Source organism: Struthio camelus, chromosome 8, assembly GCF_040807025.1.
Source record: "Struthio camelus isolate bStrCam1 chromosome 8, bStrCam1.hap1, whole genome shotgun sequence".
Classification (NCBI taxonomy): Eukaryota; Metazoa; Chordata; class Aves; order Struthioniformes; family Struthionidae; genus Struthio; species Struthio camelus.
The window spans coordinates 28,931,322-28,951,119 of NC_090949.1; the positions used below are offsets into that span (position 1 = coordinate 28,931,322).

The window sequence follows — 19,798 nt, forward strand, 5'->3', positions numbered from 1 at the left end:
CCAAGTTCCTATCCCAATCAGGGCTTTGACTGGTAAGGATGGGTTAACGCAGTCTTTCCTAAACTGGGATGGGGCTGCAGGTTGGGGAAGAGGAAACTGCTGATTCTATAGCGCATAAAGCAGTGTCTGGCTGAGGTGCAGCTGCCCAACCTGGTCCTGGGGGCCCACCTGCAACAGTCCCCTGACACAGCGCAGCAGGGGCATAGGTCTGCAAAGCTGGGGCATGTCCCACACTTCACGGCTCAGCCCTAGGGACCTCTGGGGTTTGACAAGAAGGAGGAGATGGTGGTTCATGTGGCCAAGTAGCTCCAGGGAGGCCACACTGGTTAAGCGGGAGGCAGATCAACTTTGAAATGCAGATCAAACTCCTCTGGCTCAGTTTCAGATCCCTCTCCAGATGGGCAATGGGCTGGGGGCTCAGAGACTTGCTTCTCATCCCTGTCACCCACGGATGAACTGCTGAAACCTGGTTAAATCACTTTGCTTCTGTTTCTCCCCCCACTTTGATATAAGTCAAGACCTTAAAGTGTTACCGTGACACCACCAACATTAACTGAATGTGAAGCATTTCACAGACTCTCTCCGAGATTTGCAGCTCCCAGTTGCCCACACTACCTGGAAAATACCTTCATGATGACAAATTCAGCCCTGGAGCCAAGCAACCAAGAGAAGAGAGTTACATTTACTTGCAGTACAGCTGAACGCTACAGAGAAATCCTAAAATGCAGAGCACCCTTCAGGCCACTCATGAGACATGTTGCTAAAGCTATGTGTCTCTGTGACATGGGGCCAGAAGAGAGGATGGGGCTGGGACAAGAAGGGCCTAGGCATCCATCACAGAGGTGGTGAGGACTGCTGTGACAGAGACTAGGGGAAGAAGGAAAGGAGCTTTCTGCCGTAGCCTGTGCATCTCCTGGGCATGGGGATGGAGCAGTTGGAAGTGGGCTGTGGGGATAGCAGGTAGGCTGGGAACAGGTTAGAAGCATGTCCCGCACCGCCCAAGGCCCCTTTTCTGAACTGAACTTCTGCATGTGGGGAAACTTCTTGCACCTCACGGTCAGGTTGAGCTTCCTGCATCCCAAGAGGAGACTCTATAGGTTCCTGTTCAACCCTCTGTCCTGAAATATTCCAGAAAAATCCTGCAAGCATCTCACCCCGAAATCCTGCACCCACATAGGTGGCAGTGGCACAATATGGCCCACTTCTCCTTTTCAAACAATTGTAGAACGGTGTAAAAACACAGAACGCTGTAAAAACCAATAACCTTTGAAGCACACCCTCTGAGTAATTACCCCATTCCCATCTAATGACTTAAAGATGTTATATTCCTCTCTGATTTGGCAACAACAAAGATTTCAACCTTATTAAAACCAGCCTGTCAGGAAACTACATGTCATCCTTAAAAAAAAAAAAAAAAAGAGAGAGAAAAAAGAAATGAAATTCTTTAAAATCCCTGTGAACAATAATTCAAGATACTGTAGCTGAAGAACCATGATTTGTTGTAGAGTGTCTGGGTGGTCCTGAGGCAGGAGACGACAACATTAGCTCTTTCTTTTGCCCTTTTAAGCAGTGCTTTGATGATTCTCTAATATCCTAAGAATATCCCCCTGTGATTCTGTCCTGGGACGATGCAATCACAGAGCCGGGATAATGCATCCCAGTTTTACCCAGGGCCTCGCCCTTGCTAACAGGGGATACTTCAGAGCCCTTTGTTTCGCCAATTCTGCACAGATATCTGAGCCAGGGTGTCTTTAAGAGAGTCTAAATAGTGATGTGGACTCAAAAACATCCACAAATTCGCCCTCACTCTCTGCACACATCTGGTTGTGTACCTGATTTGTATGTGCAATTACTGCACTCATAATCACGGAAATAATACTTATTTCACTGGTCACTGGAGAGATAATGATTGTAGTTATTACAGCCAAAGTAAGGAGCAACATCAAGGGTGCACATACAGATTAAGCTTAGTATTGAAAAAAATCTCACCTGTGATTCCATCCTTCAAAATTTTGGGGCAACCTGCTGGTATACAAAATGTAAAGGAAAATGTAGTGGGTTTTTCACTTGATGGGGCCTGCAGTCAGGTGGTTTTGAACCAAATCCCAAGCATGAGCCAAATATATGCCTTTTGTCCACATTTTGCAAACTGGCTGCTCTCACTAAAACAGCCCCTGCCTAAACAATTCACATTTTTCAGGTGGTCAAAATCATAATCCACATTTTATGTCTTGGGCTCAACCTTTCAATTAATTAGAAACAGAGTGACGAGGTCTGCCCTCTCCTTTGCACGCTCAAGTGTTTGTTTGGTATTGTGTGGGCCCTATGGCTCAAATATTTTTTGCAGATGCACAGAACTAACCATGCATGTTTAGATGTGCTTGGGGAACACATACATTCATAGAGATGTATATATTTGACCCTGTCACTTTCTTGTTAAACACTGTAAAAGATATCGACTTTCCCCTCCAGATTTTAAAATGATTTAGAATAGCCAGTACTGGGGAAATACCTAAAACATCCTGTCAAAGTAGGTATTTTCTCCAAGACTGTTCTCTAAGACACACAATTATTTCTGCAAAGAAGTTGCCTGTGCAATGTATTAAGGAACAGAACGAACAATCAAAATATAAACTGGCTTAAGTGGATGTCCAATGTATTGCATTTTTCCATTTGATTTTAATTTTCTCTTTCCTTCTCCCTGTTCTTTTTCCATCTCTGTGTAGCAGTTTTTCTCTCCGCTTAGTCTGTATCACATTTTTCTCTCTAATTCATTGGGCTCACTTTCCTACTCACGGCTTGCATTTTTCCAGAGTCTCTCTTAATAAGAATAATTAAGGTTGGGTCAGATCTCTGAACCTGTTATTCAGAGCAGTATTGAATTCAAGTTTGTTCCACTGAACAAAAGCACTGGCTTCTTTTTCTTTCCAATACACTCACTCTTGAAATAAAGAAGGTTCATAGGGCGTATCTACCAGGCAGAAATGTGAAGAACATTAAATTGCTGGATTGCCCACAAGGCTTATGCTTCTTTCTGCTTCCTATAAAGCAACTATGGTAATACCAGCCACACATAAACTCCTTCTCTCCAAACACTTACAAAGCAAAGTACCCCTTGGAAACCTGGAGATGCCACTGCTGACTCACAAAAAGCCCCTTGATGGCCTGCGGGGCTAGAGAGGCTGCAAAAGCTTTCCCTACCGGGTGTCGCAACTGGGACCTTAAAGTGTGTCCATAGGACCAAGTCAAAGAATTTGCGAGCACAAGTTGCACCTTTCTCTCCCTGATAGGGCCGCAATGCATCCTAGACGTTTATAAGCTCTCAAGGAACAGACTTGGCTCCCTCGCTTTCCAGTTTAAGGGGCTCATATCACAGGTATAATGCTCACTTTGTTCAGTTAAGTTATTCAGGAATTGTAAAGAGGAGATGTGAGTGAAATCGGAATTTGGCCTGGCATTTTCATAATTGCAGGAACCCGGCTTTTATAGCATTAAAATCATATGAATTTAAATAAATCCCACTTGTCCTTTCTCCCAGTGAGCAACTGGACTTAGACCACAGCTGCCCTTTGGGGTCTGGCTGGGTTTCAGCATGCCATGCAGCCCATGTTGCTGGCAGTATTGGGGAATCAGATTTTCTTTCCTGTTTCATTCTGCAATGAATCCGCCTTCTACAATAAAACCACTACCACGGTATAACCGTGGTTGAACCCAGTGTTATAAACTGACTTTCCACCACAACAGTAATGTCATCTTCCTCTCCGTCATACTTTTTTTCACTTAGTTTCACAGGGCTGGAAACTCACTACTCAGAAGAAGAATAGCAGAAGCAGAAATAAACCGCAGTTCCCTTGACTGCTTTATCTACAAGATCACAGGGCCTTGAAAACAGCAGCGTTTCTCCATCTTGGTTTGCTGTTTCCCATCTTTAAGGAAAAAAAAAACCCAACAACAACAACAACAACAACAAAACACCAGGATGATGTTGCAGACTGTGAATAAAAATTAGACTTTCATATACCATGAGTGGAGCACCTGAACATTTGTGCTCCTTCCTGCTCATTCAAAACCTTTTTCTTTTCCTTTGGGCTAGCTTTGACGGTTTTGCTAGTGCATTTCTACAGAGTTTTAAAGAGATTTCTTTTTGTTTATGGTAACCCAAGTGCCTTCACTGGGAAATGAAGTCCCCTCTAAGGAAGAGAGTAATACCAACATTTGGCCATCTGAACAGTACTGTGGGCTCTACATGGTGGGCACAAAGTTTGGATTCTAAATGTGGAGCTGATGCACCCCCTCCCACGCTCGTTAGGGAAAACACGCTTGCTAAAGGAGAATCTCCTTTTGTATCAAGAACTGGGATTTAGGGGGAGCAGGTGCTTTACTCTGCACTTTTGCATTTAAGAAACCCAGCTCACCCAGGGCATAAGCCCACTCAGCACTTCTTTAAGTGTCTGGAACTGCAGCCAGCCTTGCAAGTTTAACACATGCCAAGCTCTCTTCACCCAGCCCAAACAGCTGGGTAAAAGTGCTACTGTGCATTGAATTTTCTTTGCCTTTTACACGAGATAACTTATTTTTCAGCTGAGTGAATGTGAAGAGCTTTGTAGAGCTGTGTTAAAGTGCATTTCAGATTTAGAAGAATTCCATGTACTTAAGGGTATTGACTACATTTTCCCTTCTTATCTGCTTGATAGGAGACAGAAATATGGCTTTCTTTTTTTGTCTGTGATAGAGAATATGCCATGAAGAGTCACAACTAAAGTCTCCAAGAAGCCAAACCTCAGAACATCTGGCTAGTGAAAGCCCTGGATATGGAAAATATAAATGTCAAGGCTCATATTTATAAATCGGAAGGGCCATCACGACATCTGCTAACAAGCTTTCTTCCAGAGCCCATTTGCTGTACATGGTTATTCACAGGCAACAATAAACATGTGCATGGATCACATGCACGGTCTGCCCTTCCTTTCAGTCGCTGAAGGAACACACACTCCAATAACACACAAATGCTCTGTTCTCACAACACAGAAATACAAGTGTTTGCGAACCTCACAGCAAAGCCTCTTGCACATCAGACCACAGTGGGATACACTGCTGGAACAGACTAAAAAGAGCCTGAGAAAAAGGCTTGCATTAACACACAAGGCAGTCAAACTCATTTAGTGTTAACTCTTTCTGTGGTATAAGTCACTTCCCTTTTTTTGCCTCTCTCAACAGGAGACAGTTTGTGCTACAAGTGCAATCCTGAACCCTGATTTTTATTATTGTGTGGCTATGGATGGGACTCTCAGGACATAAATAGGGTCTAATTGATTCACTTGTGGTAGCGTAATTTCAACATTCAAACAAGCTGTAGGTAGAATAAACTTACTTCTGCATTTATACCCTCAGGCAACTTTTCTCCAGCTTGGTGCCAACTGTAAGTACATTTCTGACCCTTGAGAAATAAAAAATGGAATCCAATGCATAAGCATAAAGGTTTTGCTAATGACTTCATTATTGTAGGCGTCTAGACCACAGTTTGCAGGGGCAAAGGTTAAACCTACACTGCATAAAGAGTAGCCTTGAATTTGCTATATTGACCATATTGGCAACAGGACTTCAAAAAAGTCATGGCAAATGCAGGCCTCAAACACTCCTGGCATTGGCCACACTCACACAGAATGCCCAACAGGCAGCCAAGTTGTCAAGAGGAGGAAGAGCAGCATGAGAAAGAGCATGGATTTTTTATGATGATCTTGAATTTAGCAATGAATAAATATGGCCAATGCTGCCTGTCTTGTCCGTGCTTGGCTGCATTTGTAGCCATGTGAAAAAGGCAGGAAAAGCAAAGAAAAAGAAATAACATGGATAGGAGTTACCTCCTAGTTAGAAAAGATAAAAGAATGATGCTTAGCTACGCAAACTGATCACAGAGTAAAGTACAATTCTTGCAGGATCAGAGCCTCTTGTGGGGTGAGCGCAGAGAGGTGGAGGTAGGGCCCATGATGGAGAGATCTGGGGATGATGATGGTGGATATCATGGAGGCTGATGGCTGGCTTGAGGTGGGATACCATTTTATTGCTTAGTTCAGGGCCCACACCAACTGCATGCAGCCAGAGCTAAACAGGGCAGGTAGAAAAAGTGTAGGAGAAAAGAAGAAAATTTAAGAAGAAAACAGGGAATCATAGAACAGAAAAGTTAACAGGTTGCTCAAGATCAAGAGAAGTCCTAGCACTGGGTGAGAAAATGAGACCACACTGGCTGAGAAACAGTAGAATAAAAGGGGATGTGCATCACTGAGGAAGGGCTAGTGAGGAGATTATCATAACTCAGCAGCTGCTCGTTCTTGAAATTGAATCCTAAGCAAACATTTTATTTGTGGGACATCAAACAGATCTTAAGTGGCTTAACAACGCTTGTCAATGACGGAGCTATGTTCAGCCTAAGTCAGAAATACACCAAAACTGTGCAGATATAAATATATAATATGGATTGCCTTTATTCAACACGTGCCAGTTGAAAAGTAGAAAACAAGAAAGGAAGAGCTCTCTCTTAGTAGGTTCCATAAAACATCTTGCATTGTATTTTCAATCCTAACCAGCATTGAGGAGGAAGGAGCAGAAAGTGTTCTTGGATATCCAGTGCTGAAAAATACCTCATTGCTCAAAAATCTTAGCCTTTCCGTGCTCCAGTTTTATTACTTGCACTCATTCAAAAGTATGGATTTAACATTGACGGTTGATTCAAATTTCATGAAATTCATTAAAATAAAATATCTAATGCGTTACCAATAAAGACTTTAGTTTCATGAAAAAAACTGAAATCTATGTACAAATCACCTATTTCAAAGAGACCTCTCAGTGTTCTTTATCGAAAATGATTTTTTTCATTTATAACTTTCACTAAAATAGAGTGTATGTACTGCTTCATAGTATAGTCTATACTGACAGTGAGACACTTAAATGATAGTGAAGATAAACAGGCAAGGCTTTTGCTTATATTTTTTGGAAGTTCATCAGCCTGTGTTTCTCTCATCACCTCTTAATTGCACATTATAGAGAATAAGGAAAATTCAACTGTGTAAAACCAACAGCATGAAGAAAACAAATATATCTTTTTGTGACTCTAGCAGGTGAAAGTAATGCTGCACAACTTTTCTGCCCCATCTGGAGAATAACAAATTAACTCTTTGGTTTTACAAGGTGAAGAAAGTTATCATTTACGGCTAGCTGACAGGGAGAGTCTATTAGCATGGACAGATTAGAGTTCTGGACACAAATGACAAGATTTCCCACTCCCTATTGCGATGCATGAGAGAATTCTGTGCTGAGCACATGTTTCACAGCTTTAATTAATACATTCTGTGCACTTTGACCAATCTGTTAATCCAAGAAGCCTCAATAAAAACCATCTAGGGACAGATGATATGTCATCACTGTATCATATGTTAGAGTCAGGAGATTTACCTTTTATTTATATTACACTGAGTTATACTGTGCTGTCACTTTATTTCCACTGGAGGGCTTGTGTACTTAGGGCTGTGCAAAGGGCAGGAGGAGAGAGGTGCCAACACTGGTGCTTGTTTAAAGGAGGCATCAAGCCATGTGCTCATCTTAAAGGGAGATGAAATTGAAACAGTAAGAAACTAAGAAGGGAAAAATGCAACATTCCCCAAGCTCAGGAGGAGCTGAGGTCCCTTTCATAGAAGCAAGGTTGAAAGTTTGAGAGAAGTTTGCAGTGTGAGGAGAGAGGAGAAGGACCAACTGACATACTCCTTCAGCACCCCAAACGTCTTCATATGACCACCTGTATAAGCATCTGAGCTCGTGGAAAACTGGGTAAGCTAAGAGCAGATTTTAGGCCAGTTCAACAGCTTCCTCAGAGTAACTGAGAGGGAGAATTTGTCTGTGAGATCTTTTGAGACCACTCTGCATGGCAGAAGGTTCTTGTATCTGGGTTGTCAATCTCTGAGATTTTTTCTGATGAGTAGATGTTTCTATTCCATGCCCTGGAGATTTGAGGCAATCACTGACGGGTACTGTGATCAAGAAAGCATCTTGAGAAGAAAATCCTGCCAGGAGAACAGTGAAGGAAACAGTAGACTCAAGTGCTTGGAGAAAAGCCAAGGGGCACACAATACAGTTAAGCCCCAAACAGCAATGAGACACAGAGACACACCATCTCTCTGTGATCCAGGTGATATAAACCCCAGAGGATTTCCCCATCATGAAAGGAATATCCAGGCCAGGCAGAGTCAAAAGCTTAGCTCACCAGCCCTGCAGCCAGGGCAACAGGAGAGGCCAAGAGAGGCATGTCTTACAAAAGAGGTGTGACAGGGGAAAGAAGGTATGACTTCAATGTAGCTATGCTCCTGCTGTTGCTGGCTACTGGAATGGTCTCTCTGGGAGACAGGCACACCATAACAAGCTAGAAAGATCTCGAAGCTACTTTCTAATTCTTGGCCTTTAGATAAGGTTAGCCGGGATACTGGGCACACACAATGGTGGCTACTTTCTCTGCTGAGTGGAGTAGTGAGAAATTCCCCCTCCCCTGTGTGCAGCGGTAGGTAGGCAGTCTTTGAGCAGTATCCTTAGGCGAGAGGCGGTAGAGTACTTTAAACAAACAAGGCCCCAGTGACGGAAACTTCAATCTCAAAGCTACCATATGGAGGGAAATCATCTGACCACAATTTACCTGTTAGACTTCAAAAGTGTCTAGGTCTCCTCTAAAGAAAAGCAGTCTTTTCTTTAATGAAGTTAAGTACTGTATTTCAGCACCGTGTGTTGTGAAAAGGAAGCAATTTGGATTCATTTACTGAAATTTACCTTTCAGATGCAGTTAAGTGAAATTAAAAGTTTGCCTGAGTTGACAGAGTTCTGTTTTTCATCACTACATTGTCTTGAAAGAAAGGTTAACGGGCCAAGTGCTTAAATTCCATCCAAACTGATAAGGTTCACTCTATATCAGCACACTTTGTGTAGTTTATTACACATTGTCTCCCTTCATCCATCACTGGCAAAACTTTTTTGCCTAAAACAACTGTTGTTTCTAAAAGAAATCGATATTTGTGATGTTATTGCATTCATCTGAGGTTGAATAGTCAGCACCAGACTATCAGAGAAATGCCACTTCCAATTACTAGAGGAATTCATTTCATTTTCCAATAATGGTAGGCTTTGCACCGCCAAACTTAAATCTGGGATAGGAATCTCTTTTTCCCTCTCTGATCACAATTCTTCTCCTTGAACCTCTTTTCGACGCAAGTAAAGCTTCTGTGTGCCCTTAGTGCCTTCCAGGTTTGTCCCTTATGCCCTCTTTAATTCTTCCTTCTCACCACTTCATTTCTCTCTTTCACATCCCACAGAGGCCAAAGGTCCTTCCAAACCTCACCCATCCTGAAATACCCTCGCAACTACCAACTCCCCTCCCTCTTTTCCCAAGGAGCTTTTCCCCTGTCCCCTGCCGTAGAGCCCTTGGGAGCTCCAATGCTCCCATTCCATTTGGGAGAGGTTCTCTATTGTTTTGGATTATTTTTGCTTGTACCCTTAAACTGCTTGCCCAACAGAACTAAGATGTGATACAGATTTGGCCTTCACTCACTACTCTGAAATGTCATGGATATGTCTCCACTCTTACAATTTACTTAACAGCTCATCATAAAACTCCAGCGAATGATCTGTAATTAATTACATATATTACAAGGGGAAGCTTAGCTAACACAGTGTCAACAGGAACAGTAACACACTGTATTCCAGGCTGCAGCCTTCCGGCGCAAGGATTTTGCCTGCTCTCCCTTCTGCCCCAGCTGGCTTTAACTACAGGAGCTAGCTAGTGTTTTAGTTTTGTCTAAGTCCAAATTCCTCCCAGAGAAAGACTGCAGGTCTGAACATTTCTGCAAAATCAAATAGTTAAAAAAATGTCAAACTACTTGAAATCTCCATTTCATTTTTGACAAATAATTTCAAACACAAACTGTAGCCAGGCAGGACGTCTTTATGTTGTTTAGATTTTGGAAGGAGGAGGCAGAAGGGAGAGGAAACCACACATTTCATCAGCATTTTTTACCTTTTTAATAGCCTTCACTGAACTGTTCAGTGTAGCTGTTTACCCAGGAGATTAGCAAATCTTAGCACTGTCAGAGACAGGGAGAAGACAGAGCGGAAGCCTTATCCTCCACAGCGGTACTAACCTTCAAATACACAAGTCTAAACACGGTCCACCCAGGGGTGCCAACTCAAATGCCTCAGCTGTTAAGACAGAACAAAAAGGAAAGGACAATCTCCAAGGCATAACTGAAAGTAAATACTAATAATGATGTGTGACATTAAATGATGACTCATTTTTCATGAGACCATTTCAGATTGTAGCTATAACCTCAGAGCAGACCAGAAAGACTGTGTGAGCTGAAGTCTTAGTGGAACCATTAATTATGGATTTCCTGGCTTTTATAGGTTGGAGTCAAACCTTTGATGTTCCTTTAAGATTGTTCTCCTGTGTTCATTTCCTTTGTTTCTGTGCTGGTAGCTTAAAAAAACACCCTAAGATTTCCATGGGACTGTATGAGATAGCCTGGTAATCCACAGTCCATAAAAGCCTTGCAATTCATGGCTCCGAAAGTCCTCTAATCTATGGTCAACAAAGCTTTGGAAAAGAGCTATATGAACCACAGTGATTTCACAGTTCAATGAGGTTCATACAAGAATCAATAATCTGGTTTAAATTCGCCTGGATTTGTCCTCCACCTGTATATTTCTCTTTGACTTTCCAGGTTGAAAGGCAGCTGAAACAGCTGAATTTTGAAGATCTTGCATGGAAACAATGATTTTTATACAGCTTACACCAAAAATAACCCCATAACAATGATCCAAATCCCTCTACACTTAATACTCCACTCAATCTCAAACATGGACTAGTCAAGGTGAAAGCAGGTGACTTAGGAAACTTCTATGAATTTGAAGAACCCTTTCAGAATACTGGGACATAGCCCAAAATAGTACAATATCCATACAACTCAGCTCATCCAGCCTGTCTTTCCATACTGAACATGAAGGTCTCCAATTTGAACACGTGCAAATGCACAGTGGATTTGCAGGATAAGCCAGAGTGTGAATTTGAAGTGCATTGCTTAGCATCTGAGAATGATGTGTATTTACAGTCCCACCGTTGCGTACCCGCACACAGTATTGTGGGGTAGGCAATACAACGCGCGTTCACACGCTTCTCTCCTCCACAGGTAACTTACTCCTTTGTCCATATCATTAGTCAGCCCAGTTGTATCTTCCCAAGACTGATCATGCAACAAAGTCTGGTGACACGCACAGATCTCTGCTCTATCCTTGCCTGTCAGAAAGGAACCGGTTAGCGAGTAAACACAGTTTATTGCCTTGCGCAAGGTCCAGCTTGCAATTAATGCTGATGAAACCCAACTGCCAAAAGCACAATATGCAGCAGCTGCTTTATGAAAATTGAGACCCCTTCCAATTTGTGGGGAAACCAGAGCTGGTTGTGAGTCTCTGATTTTAGCTGAACAGTTTGTAATTTCTGTTTTGTTTAGCTTCCAGGAAAACAGCAGAAGTTACTCCAGAATTGTAGAAGCACTAAAACCATCCGAAAGCACTAGGGCAGATGTCCCTTCTTCCAGCCTTTCCTCTTTTCTAGGGCTCTGATCTCCCACTAATATCTCCCTGGGATCTTTCAGCAAGGCAAGTGACATTCAGAGTCTGGTTCATCACTAGTTTGGGGGGAGTGGGAACTGATGCTTCCCCACTCCAATCTCCATTCTTATTAATGGAAGTAAAGGGATAAAAGGTTTTCAGATGAGATTCCAAAGGAGTACAGATGAAAAATAATTTAAATCTAACCTGGGAACTATGCTTTTAAAGACTTTTCCTAGGAACATTTCATATTGAAATAAAAACAAAAGCCCAGAACACTACACAAGTACCATCTCTTTGAGCTCCCAACCGCGTCGTTGCATTACCATATTGGACCCTACCTCCTCTCTGGATAGATAAGATGGGAGCAGGAGGAATGTGGCCAACTGCCAGGCTCCCATCAGATCGGACTACTTAAGAGCCTTACTTGCATTACAAATACTGTGAGCTCGGCCAGACACTCTGGTGAAATGCTGGGACATCACGGGACACCATAATTTGGAAGCCCCCAGGTGGGAGAGAAACAGAAAAGTCCCTCATCTCTGAGGCAGTGAACTATGTAGGATGAAACACCTTTTAACTCATGCTTTTAGGTCCTCTCTGGAGAGGATCCAATCATGGAACAACATTTTAGAAGAGAACAGATGAATCCAGAATCAGATCCTTCTTACCAAAGGTGGCATTAATTTCAGAAAAAGCCTTACTATATTAAGATTAATATGCACCATTGTAATAATCCTTCCATCAAATGCACACCATAAAAAAGAATACAATAAACTACAACCCCAATGAAGCAACAGCCTCTTGGGAGAAAAAAAAAAAAAAAAAGAAAGAAAATCCCAGAACACAAATAAATACAAGAGTTCTTTCCATAGCAAAGGGCAAAGCCTTTGAGACTCTCGGACTCATTTTACTTGCAAGGCATTTGCATGCTATGGAACTGGGAGTAAGAATAAAGCCCAAAGAGAAATAATATTTACATGCGTAGGTAAATAGCAAGTTCCCAATCGATTATTTTCTTTCTTTCACTTGTTAGTAGACCTATAAACACCTTGGCTGTTTATCCTCCCTTGCCCATGACTTTGCCTGGATAAATGCATTTAGAGTTTACTCGATTTTAGAGACTGATAATAAAATACACAGAAATCCTAGAGGGACACATCAACAGCACTGGTCAAACATGAAGTCCTAGATTCATCTTCTTACTCTAAAACTAAATGGAAGTTTTTAACCTCAGAACAAGATCTGAATTGCCATGAAAATGTGTCTATTCCTGTTCTCTGCACATAGAGGCCTAAATTAAGTACTTCATTTTGGGCAGGATAAATTTGGTCTTTGGCAAATAGATGTCATATTGCTGCTACCTAGCTGATGTAGAGAAGAAAAATGAACAAACAGAATGGTGAGTTAGAGGGATTTTGCAAAACAGCTCTAATTGATACATACTCTATAATGTGACCTAATCTAAGGGTATAAGGGACAATCATTTTACGGTGTAGGAAGAAGATTAACATTCAGGGAAATAGGAGCTCAGTACTTGGTGATATCAAAAGTTTTATCCATGACCTTAGCTTTAATCTGCCTACGCCTCAGCTTCCCAAGTGTAACATACAGTATTGAGTATTTCCCTTCTCCAGGGTGTACTCTGATTCTTACATGTGACATGCCCTAATCCTGCTATAGCAAGATATAGATCTAGTTAGAGAGACAGACAGACAGACAGAAAGATATATATACACACACACAAATGTTATACTCAGAATGCCTCAATTTGACTGCTGTTTTCAAGGCACTGTGGCTGTCTGAGATGTTAGAAAATGTCAACGTCAGAATACAGGTAGGAAGATACAAGTCAGATATACCAGAATCTGAAGAACTCACAGAAGTATTCTAAATGGTTGGAAAAACAGGCCTTTGGCCTGAGGACTGACAGTAAAGATCAGAAAATAATTTTTGGAAGAAAGAAGGCAAACACGGAATATTTTCCCTTAGCATTTTTTCCTGTTTTCACTCTGCCACCTCCCTTCGTCTATATATTTTAAATATTCTCAGCATTAGCTTTCTTCCTCTTTTCTGTTGAGTCAGATTTGTCTAACAGGCTTCCTCCTAGTTCTTCCTTATAATCCAAAAACATTACCTCACTCCCTGTCTCTCCCATTCAGCCTTGCTCCAGCTTTCCTCCTCGTCTAATTAACAAGAGCTGGGAGCTGTAAAGAGCAACTAGTCATGAGATAGCAGGAAGAGGAGGAGAGAAGCCATGAAAATTATGACTCACCTGTGTTCTATCCGAACCCAGAGGTCATTGAACTGCCTCTGGCGATGGTGTTTGTGCTGCTTCTTGTGCCATTTCTTCTGCCTGCCAAACTCTTCCAGCTGGCTGATGCTGTCTGGTAGCAGAAGGTGAGGAGACAGGCTGTCTTCTTCATCCATCTGCAGGGGCTTCAGGGAAGGAGATGTGAGTGGGACCTGCTCAGAAAACTGGACAGCAGGTAGGGCGGTTGCAGAAGACCCCTCTAAGGCTGGGCTTATCTTTGCTGTCCTTGAACTGCAAAATACAACATTGAAAGATTTGATGTAGAAATGATCCATTGTGCTAAGAAAAGGTGGAAATAGAGGACTATGCTATTTGATGGGTGTTCCAAGCTTCTAAGAAGGCATATAAGGAGAAAGGCTTTGAGGGCAGTGACCAAACAACAGGGATGTTTTTTAGCAAACTATCAAGTGGACACTAAACTGAAAAAGGGTGAAGAGGCAGATGATACACTATTGCCCTAAATGCCCTGGCATTTTAGTTATTTCTCACAGGTCTTACAGCCTGCTGGTTGTGGTTAAAATCACCTCACATTTTGGGCTGAACGTTAAAAGGTAAAATCGGGTTTATCTCCAAGGAAAACAGATTATCAGCTAATGAATACCTTAACTGAAGATGAACATAAATTAATGGGATAACACAAGTTTCCTTTTTTTGTTTTTTATCTTTGGCTATCTTCTGTGGAAAACACATAATCTTCTTGACTGTAACAATAATTATGCTTGTTCATCTGAGTTAGGACTAGTGATGGGGATGGTCAGAATGATGACAGAAGAATAGTCTAATAGGTAGGATGCTGAGATGATATGTTTGAGACTCAAACTCCAGTAGTTTTGATTAATGGAGAAGTGAGGCAAAAAAGGGGGTAAATGACCTGCTCAGGGCCATCTTGAAACAATATTTCCAGAGCTCTTCACTCCTTCTGTTTGAAATACTACTATCTTCTCTTGCATCTGACTGGAACTCTGCAGAAAAAGGCCTTTTATTATTTTCATCTTCTAGAGTTTCACTAATTTTGGAAAAAGGCAATACAAACTCTCTCATTTGATATGTGGCCTTGTCACCTTACATTTGTGTGCTGAGATACCCCAAACAAAAATCTAATAAAACAGTGCTGACACAAAGTGACCTTTTTTCCCTAACTTTAGGATAAATTCCTGTTTGGTGTGACTTTGAATCTTATCTTAATTGCAAGAGAGGAACTTTTTCTGTCTCTGGAATGGCCCAATGAGTTGTAGGTAGAGCAAATGAAAGAAAATTAATAGTCAATGTAAAGCTGTGGTCTGCAAAACTATTTCTATTACATGGATGCTATGACTTTTATGACAGAAACAATTAAAGCCACGTGAAAAGTTTTGCCTCCTGAGTGAAACCAGTAAGACATTTTAATGAAAAAGTAATAAAAAATCCTAAACTTCATTGGTGACAATGTACAAAATGTGCTGCAAGTGAAACCACATGTTTCATTTATGGAACATTTTGTTCTCTTCCAAAAAAAGTCACATCTACTATTAATGGCAGCTTTTTTTCTTTTTGATTTTTTTGAAGTCCATTACAATAGTACTCAAGATGGTCATCTCTGTTTCCACTGCCTGATGTTTTACCTAAGGGTTCTTCCAGTAGCTACTGAGTATTAACTTATTAACTGTCACTACCATGAGACTCACTGGCAAAAACTACTGAAACGTTGCCCTAGCCAACACTAATTCAGAGATCATAAGACAGATACGAAAAGCAAAGACACTTGTTTAAACTAATTCTAAAATTCTCCAAGGTTGCTTTCATTAAAAAAAGAAAAAAGAATATTTTTCCTCTTTGCCCAAGCATCCAGACAGTCAGTGAGTCAGTTGCTAACACACATACTCTTTCCATGCTTTATTTCATACCACAGAGACCTACTGGTTCTAGATATTTTTTCTTAGTAAGACTTTGCTCCATCATTCATGCTAAGGATGAGTTTCATCAGTGCAGGAGCTTTCTTTGAGAGATCCTGGAGCTCTCCAAAGCTTTCAACAGTTCTTTGCAGGCTATGGGAGACAGAGGACAACCCCTCCGCTTATGGCTGAAGCAAAGCCATCTCCAGGCTCATGTACATGGAAAGGCTCTTGTGGATTTTCGATGAACAGGTCCCTGAGGCCACAATGGACAGCTGTTAATTTTCAGTCAGCCACGCTGGTAGATCAGTGAATTATCAATATGCAAATGTGGCCATTTAGTGGCCTGGCAGATACCACAGTGCAACCTTGGTTATGAAGGTTTAGGGAGACAGGAAGAAACCAGATCAACCCCCTACAAACGCAATGTAGGTAACTGTAATGGCAGCAAAAAAACCCTGGCCTTATCGCCTTCTGCACTTATGTCAAAGCAAGGGGAATACAGGCTGGATGCTACTGCCCAAAGACAGCTTACAGTGGCACTACTGCAGGTACTTCCGCACTTCGCTGCACTGTGTGGTGTGATCTTGCCCACATCTTCCTGGAACCTGGCTGTCCATCTGCACATCAGAGAGAACAGCCCTACCCCAGCCACAAGGCTACGGTCAGCAGAAGCACGTTAGGAAGGTGAGAGTAAAGAGCTGATGCAAGAATCTGAGGTTGACATGCAGCGTGATGCTCCCAACTGAAAATGCGCTGTTGCAAGATTTCTGTTTCCACTGAAATTTCTTCTCCATCTTGCCAGAATTGGGCCTTATGTTCTGACCACTCAGCAGAGGTGTTGTCTCAGTAATTCCCGAGACACTGAAGGTAGGAGTAGCCCCCATTTCAGTCCACATCTGCCAGCTCAAGGCTGGGGCTGCCACTTGGTTCCTTGAATGCTCTCAGAGACATCTGAACACGTAATTTCCACCTTTTAACACCTATTTTTTTGTTACACATGTTTACCTTGCTCTGAACTCCTAGTAAACTGGAACCAGTAGAGAGGTGATTTTATGGGCTGAGATTTTAGAAACCACTTAAGAGGACTGGCAGCTCATTTCTTATTAAAATTAATGAGCTTGGGCATCAAAATCCCAGTGGTAGCTTTGAAAGCTTCTGGCTTAATTGTTTCCACTACCATCACATGAGCCACAGGTTGTAAACTCAATATTTCAGAACATTCTTTGGGAAGAGAATAAATAAACACTGAAGAAATGTTAAAATGCTGTAACCTAAAGAGGGCTATAAACTAACCACTTGCACTTTAGAGTCTGGCACATAGGGAATTGCTCCATTGTGGCAGCTGTATATTACATACATACGTATTTATTATTTTTTGTATATTACATGTGGTACAAACACCTGTAGATTCAGTATCTTTTCCTAAGAAATGGAAACATAATCATGCACACAGTGTCCAGGAAGAAGAAAAAGGCCTAAAAAATCAGATATCACAACAGTAACAAAAAAACAGTCATCGAGTTTTAGAAATATGAGTGATTTTTTTTTTAAATTGAGGTAATAAAATAGAGATCTCATTGCTTCCAAATTTGATTATCATCCTTCAGATATCTACCAGAAACAAAAATAAAACTTTTAATTCAACAAATTATGGATATTTAATTGCAATACATTGTAAGAATGTTTAGAGCCATTTTAATTCAAAGCACAATAGACTTCATATCAGAAATAGATATGCATTTGCATATCAATAACATCAACATCAATACCAATACTGCAACTTTCCCAAAGGGCATGAATTTATTCATATTCTGTCAAAAGACAAAAAGACCCCATCAGTAATAGGATACCTGGACAACAGATCTCTTCCTCATTCAATGGGGATTTACCATTAGATTCAGGCATCATTTCATGGATTCTTTTGCATCTTTCCTATAACCTCAGACGCAATGAACTGTGTTAGCATAGCTACACTGTATGAAACCACATGAATATAACATGCTTCTTTTGACTCCTCCATTACTATTGAGACAGGTTTTCAAGACCTGAAAAAGCAGGGGTAGTTTTCAGTTTGTCAGGCCACAATGACTTTTCTCAAGAAAAAGTGAGAAAGCACCACCCAAATGTCTTGGTCTACACAAAGATCTCAGAGACTTTTCATGAATAACTTGATACAACTCCAGGCTTAGAGGTTCCACCCACTTTTAAATCTATAATTCCCACATGGGATGGTCTTTCAGAAATTAAAACTATTTCAGGCCATTTGGTGGGTTTTCCTTATATCTGACCTTAATTTCCTTCCCTAGGATGCAGAGCTTGCAAAGCAAGTCCTCTGAAATCATAAAGTCCAAATAAGAAAACCTGGGAGTCTGAGCAAATTCCCTAGGTAGCTTTGTCCTGAAGTATAGAAAATAGTGATTTTTGCAGGAAAACTTTTATTCTTACTAATTCTTCAAAATGCTTAATCCACAGACAAAGGCCCCTGTGGTTTTGTCCCACTTCTGGTAGATTTGCCATTCTTTTCTAATTCTTTTCAAGAATTAAAAAGAACAAAACAAAACATGCAAGTGGTTTACGCTCCATTACACTATCTCAGTATTTGCTCTCTTCCTTACAGTCTCTTGTGTCTCTACATGTTGGCACTAACAACAGAAATTTGAATCATCATCACCAGGATTTGCTAGGCTTATAGAGTGGTTCTGGTCAGAAAAAATCAAATTAACAATATGAAGGCCTGTAATAGCTTCTTCTGGTAATTCCCAGGCTTTAAATTGCTTGGATTGCACTTTCAGTCAACCCCAAACCACCTGGGAATCCAGCTGTGTCTCTCCCTGCCACTGGGCAAGCATTGCTACCCCTTAGAGCAGGTATTCAATTTCTGCAGCTCAGTGGGCTGTATCTGCCCTGGGGCTCTGGCAATGGATGGAGATGATGTCCTCCACAGGGCGAATTAGTGGCCTCATGCGTTATTCCTGCTGTGAATGGCCTTCACAAAGAGCCTGTCTCTCTCCACTGGCCGAGGCAGACATCTCTAGTTGAGTGGCGTTAACAATACACCTTGCACTACACCTTATCCACACCAATAAGGATTTTCACATTTATAAATTACTTGACAATTGTCTTAGGAGAGCATCAGGCAAAGCAGACTTCAGCTAACACACAACTGCCCGCTGATTCTTCTGGATTATCAAGAATGATGTTTGGGGTGAGTTCCACTCCCTTGGAGCTCATCAACAAATCTCCTCCCCCTGGCTTCAACAGGGCCAGGAATTTGCCCTTGCTTTAGCCTGTAAGAGAGGAAATGACATCCAAAGACTTGCACAGAAATATCCCCTCTTAAAACCAACTCAGTTCAACTGCTGTTAAACAACAACAGGGAACCTGTTCCACAAGACAATGCTTTTTAAGCACTTTGCTGGCTGTACATGCCTTCCACACAACTAAGTCGTCAACCTCTTTTTCAGCTGCTTTGCGGTAGCATTTTTGTTCCCTCAGATATGTGCAGAATCTTTTAAAATGCAAGTTTGCCAATTTCTTATTTGCATCTTGTGTTTGTAGTTTGAGCAATGGAAAAGTTTTTTTCACAAGACTACCATGTTTTCCATGTGCTCCCAAATACAGCAGGAGGGCTGAGGATTTTCCTTCACTCCTTATTTTAATTTTCAAAGCTATCAGACAAGGAAAGATTTTGTTTCCTCAAGAGACAAGCTGTGGTGATAGCAAGGAATGCGCGATGCGGCAGCTTTATCCTTATGCCACAGTTCTTGGGAAGCTCCAGGATCACAGCCAGACACTAAGTTAAGAGCATTTTATTATAGATGGATTCTCATAAATTCCTATTGGGAGTCTTTGTCAAGGCAAGAATTCTTCAGTCCCTCACATGCATCCTTCCTCCCCTTGCCACAGGCCACAGAGACATCTGCTTCATGCCTTTTTTTCCCTTATGCAGCTCTCAGAGCGAATAGTCATGCAT

General features: G+C 41.5%; 1 protein-coding gene across 1 annotated transcript in view; it reads right to left on the minus strand.

The window, feature by feature from the left end:
• Positions 1–19,798, minus strand: part of TRABD2B (TraB domain containing 2B) — a 315,409-nt gene that overhangs the window by 13,209 nt on the left and 282,402 nt on the right. Inside the window, exon 6 of the mRNA XM_068953076.1 lies at positions 13,913–14,182. Within this exon, the coding sequence (XP_068809177.1) occupies positions 13,913–14,182 (270 nt within the window). The remainder of the gene's footprint in view (positions 1–13,912; positions 14,183–19,798) is intronic.